Source organism: Egretta garzetta, unplaced genomic scaffold, assembly GCF_000687185.1.
Source record: "Egretta garzetta isolate BGI_Z169 unplaced genomic scaffold, ASM68718v1 scaffold448, whole genome shotgun sequence".
Classification (NCBI taxonomy): Eukaryota; Metazoa; Chordata; class Aves; order Pelecaniformes; family Ardeidae; genus Egretta; species Egretta garzetta.
In genome coordinates, this window is record NW_009260497.1 from 286,197 (window position 1) to 289,860 (window position 3,664).

The 3,664-nt window shown below is 42.4% G+C and overlaps 1 protein-coding gene across 1 annotated transcript in view; it reads left to right on the top strand.

Annotated features, from left to right (window-relative positions):
- Nucleotides 1–3,664, top strand: part of DBR1 (debranching RNA lariats 1) — a gene marked incomplete at its 5' end in the record, with an annotated part of 11,293 nt that overhangs the window by 1,973 nt on the left and 5,656 nt on the right. The window contains 2 exons of the mRNA XM_009644417.2: nucleotides 1,016–1,240; nucleotides 2,106–2,186. Coding sequence (XP_009642712.2) covers nucleotides 1,016–1,240; nucleotides 2,106–2,186 — 306 coding nt within the window. The remainder of the gene's footprint in view (nucleotides 1–1,015; nucleotides 1,241–2,105; nucleotides 2,187–3,664) is intronic.

The window sequence follows — 3,664 nt, forward strand, 5'->3', positions numbered from 1 at the left end:
CCCTTTTCAGATTTGATCTGAATTGGGCCAGGCAGGAATGTTTTTTTGTTGGTTCTTTTTTTTTTAGTTCGATAAAATTCATAGCTTCAGGAAGACTGCTGCTACCTTGTCTAACATGCAAGCTGGTTGGTACAAAGTTAACTAATCAAAATTGAACCAGATGAATAAGCTGATCCCAAATTTCTGTGGTTGAAGTATTTTTGACTCCAGGATAAGACATTCCAAGGACAGATTCGCTTTATTTTTGAGCTATTGCCCTGCTTTGTCCCAGGGGCTGCTCAGTTTGGCTGAGGCTGTGGTGTGAATATGTGTATTTACAAGCATCTTGTGAATGATTATTCAGGTTTCAGTTGCACACTTCAGTGTTCAGTAGGTATAGGGCTGCTGCACCTATGATAAAGTTTGCTGTCACTGTGAAGACTTTGATTTTTCACTGTAAATTTGGATTTTTTTTTTTTTTATTTTTACTGTAACTTTCTTATTAGTTAAGATCAGGTTTTACCTGGAAGTGTGTTCTGATACAGCTGATAGAAATGTGCTGAATATTGAACCGAGACATGCTTAAGACAGTGATTATACTTTCAAAGGGTGCTTCCTTTGAGGAGGAATATCATGCTTAGCCATTATCCCCTTTAAACAGAGCTTTTAAAAATTTCATGAGGAAGAAGATGCCTTTGATTGCAGGTAGAGAACTTGCTCTACAGCTGTAATTTTTAAGAGTCGTCTTCTGAGTGCCTGACACTTACTGTGATGATATGATCTCTTTTATAAGGCAGTCTATATAAAACACAGCTGAGTGTCCCAAGAAAGCATAGCACAAACCTAGAGTCCCTTGACAGCTTCAAAGGCTACCTGAGAGGTGGGGCTGAGCGGTATGCTTACTGGCTTTGGTCACAGATAACTCTGTACTGATCTGAGATAGAATCTGTTAACATGTTACATCTCGCACTGTGTAATTTTGAAATTTCTTTATCGTACATGCTTTATTTATTCTGTATGCATTTTGGCTTGACAGTTAAAGCATCCAATTGATATATTTATGTCACATGACTGGCCAAGGAGCATCTATCACTATGGAAACAAGAAACAGCTTCTTAAAATGAAATCCTTCTTCCGTCAAGAAGTGGAGAGCAACACATTAGGAAGCCCTGCTGCTTCAGAGTTGCTGCAGCATCTGAAACCCACTTACTGGTTCTCAGCACATCTTCATGTTAAATTCGCAGCTTTCATGCAACACCAGGTAAAGGGGGAAAAAAAATAAAATCAAGAATGCATGTGTCCCAAGCATGTTTTAGAATTCCAGTGCAGATAATCGTGTCCAGAAGAGCAACAGTTATTAAAACTCAACATAAGATGCAAAACATTAAGTGGTGTTAAGACTGCTAGATTATGTAAGTTAGAGATGTGGTAAATCAGTGGTGTAACTACCTAACCTGCTTCAGAGACAGCATGAAATACCTTACGTTACTGCGCTTGAGACTTCTAAATTTAGTTTTATAGAAAAGCAGTCCCTTTCCCACTTTATTGGGGAAAGAGACAGGTTCAAAACAAGGTGACAGAGAAGCAACTGAAAAGAAGGTAGTGGTTAACCAGGGATGGGAGAATACCTGTAGTAAGGCTTGGCAGATGAAGTTGTATGGTGGCCTGGGTAAAGCTGGAGACCGGCCCCTGTAGGTTGAAACTTCTCTTAGTTTGAGTTATTCCTGAAAGCGGTGTGACATGCAGTTCCTATTTGCAAGTTATCTAGCTGCAAAAATGTAACTCTAGACCTAGACTCAACAAGTCTGTTTCCAGTTATGTTAAAGTTTTTCTTTTTGCTTCGAGGCTAGATGTGCTCAGCTGCCTTGGGTAGGGAGGAAGCGTGGCTCTTGCTTTATTTTGCCGTCATCTGCATCCAGCTTCCTGTTAGACTTCCAGTGAAGTCTGTCTTCCTCTCTGTCCCTCCATCCCTTTCTTGTAATCCCATGCTGACTTTCTATTTCAGAAAGTTGGGTTTGGTTTTTTTTCTGTATAAATGATGCCTTTAAATCCCTCTATATAACTTGTTTAGAATGGTCAGATTTCATAGAAATGCTAATGACTGTTAACACTTATTTCTTTTCTAGACAAGTTCCAAAGAAGAGCTACCAAAAGCAACAAAGTTTTTGGCTCTGGATAAATGTCTGCCCCACAGAGACTTTCTGCAGGTGATGACCGTGCGCAGTGGGTTTTCACTTTTTAAGTACTCCACTTGTCTGGACTGCTAGGTGCTGTGCTTAGATATAAGCTGAAAAATAGTTCTGATAAATGGAGAAATTGGAAGGGAACTAGGAGCGGTGCATGTGCGGAATGGTCTTTGTCTAGTATTGTCTTGAACTAAGCAGGCCTTGCACCCTGTCATGCAGGCCTAGTGTTTGCTTATTCCTACCATTTCCTTCTACCTTAGAACAAGTATGTGACTTAATTGGAGAAGCAGCCCTGCTTTAACCTGAATTGAGTCTCCTCTTGTGGTTTGTTTTTTTTGTTTTTTTTTTTTGACAAATGCAAACCTAAGAAGAAAGCCCATCTTGAGGCTCTTCTTTTTTTCCTGGACTGGTTTGGGTCAGACAGTGACTCTTTCTTCAGATCTGTATTCATGAATTCAGAGAGGATTGAGGTCTAAGTTGAGTACTGCAATTTCTTTTCAGTGTTGTGAAAAAGCAGGAATTGGTGGGACTTCCTAAGAGAATGGCTCTAGTCCTCTTTGTTTGGTGCATATCTTGGCTAGGAAGGGCAGTGGCCAAGTAGAAGGTCTAGGTTGTGGGAATTTTCAATGAGTGCTGAATTGATTTGCCAAGAGTGAAACAATGTTCATGTCTGTGGCCTGCATGTGCTGCCTGGGGAGCCGTCTGTAAAATCTCATATGGATAAATCCAAACCCCTTTGCTATGGGAGGGAGCTGCTGACAGCACGTTCTTCAAAGGCAGCCAAGCGCTTTAGTAGTCTTCCTTTAAAGTAGCTTTTATTGGTCAGCTTAAAAGGAATATGGTTCACCTTTTTTGCCTCAGTCTTCACTGGCAGCCTCTATCCTCACCCCTCCCGAGTTGATGGATAGCATGAGGGGGACCGGGAGGGCAAAACCCCGCCTGCTGTAGGAGAAGATCGGGTTTGTGACCTCCTGAGGAACCTGAATGCACATAAGTCCATGGGCCCTGATGAGATGCATCCCAGAGTCCTGAGGGAATTGGCCGATGTAGTCACCAAGCCCCTCTCCATGATATTTGAAAAGTCATGGCAGTCAGGTGAAGTCCCTGGTGATTGGAAAAAGGGAAACATTGTGCCCATTTTCAAAAAGGGTAGAAAGGAAGACCCCAGGAACTACCGACCTGTCAGCCTCACCTCTGTGCCTGGGAAGATCATGGAACAGATCCTCCTAGAAGCTATGCTAAGGCACATGGAGGCCAGGGAGGTAATTCGAGATAGCCAGCATGGCTTCACCAAGGGCAAGTCCTGCCTGACGAACCTAGTGACTTTCTATGATGGTGTGACAGCATCAGTGGACAAGGGAAAACCAACAGACGTCATCTATCTGGACTTCTGCAAAGCCTTTGACACGGTCCCCCACAACATCCTTCTCTCTAAATTGGAGAGCTATGGATTTGATGGGTGGACTGTTCGGTGGATAAGGAACTGGCTGGATGGTCGC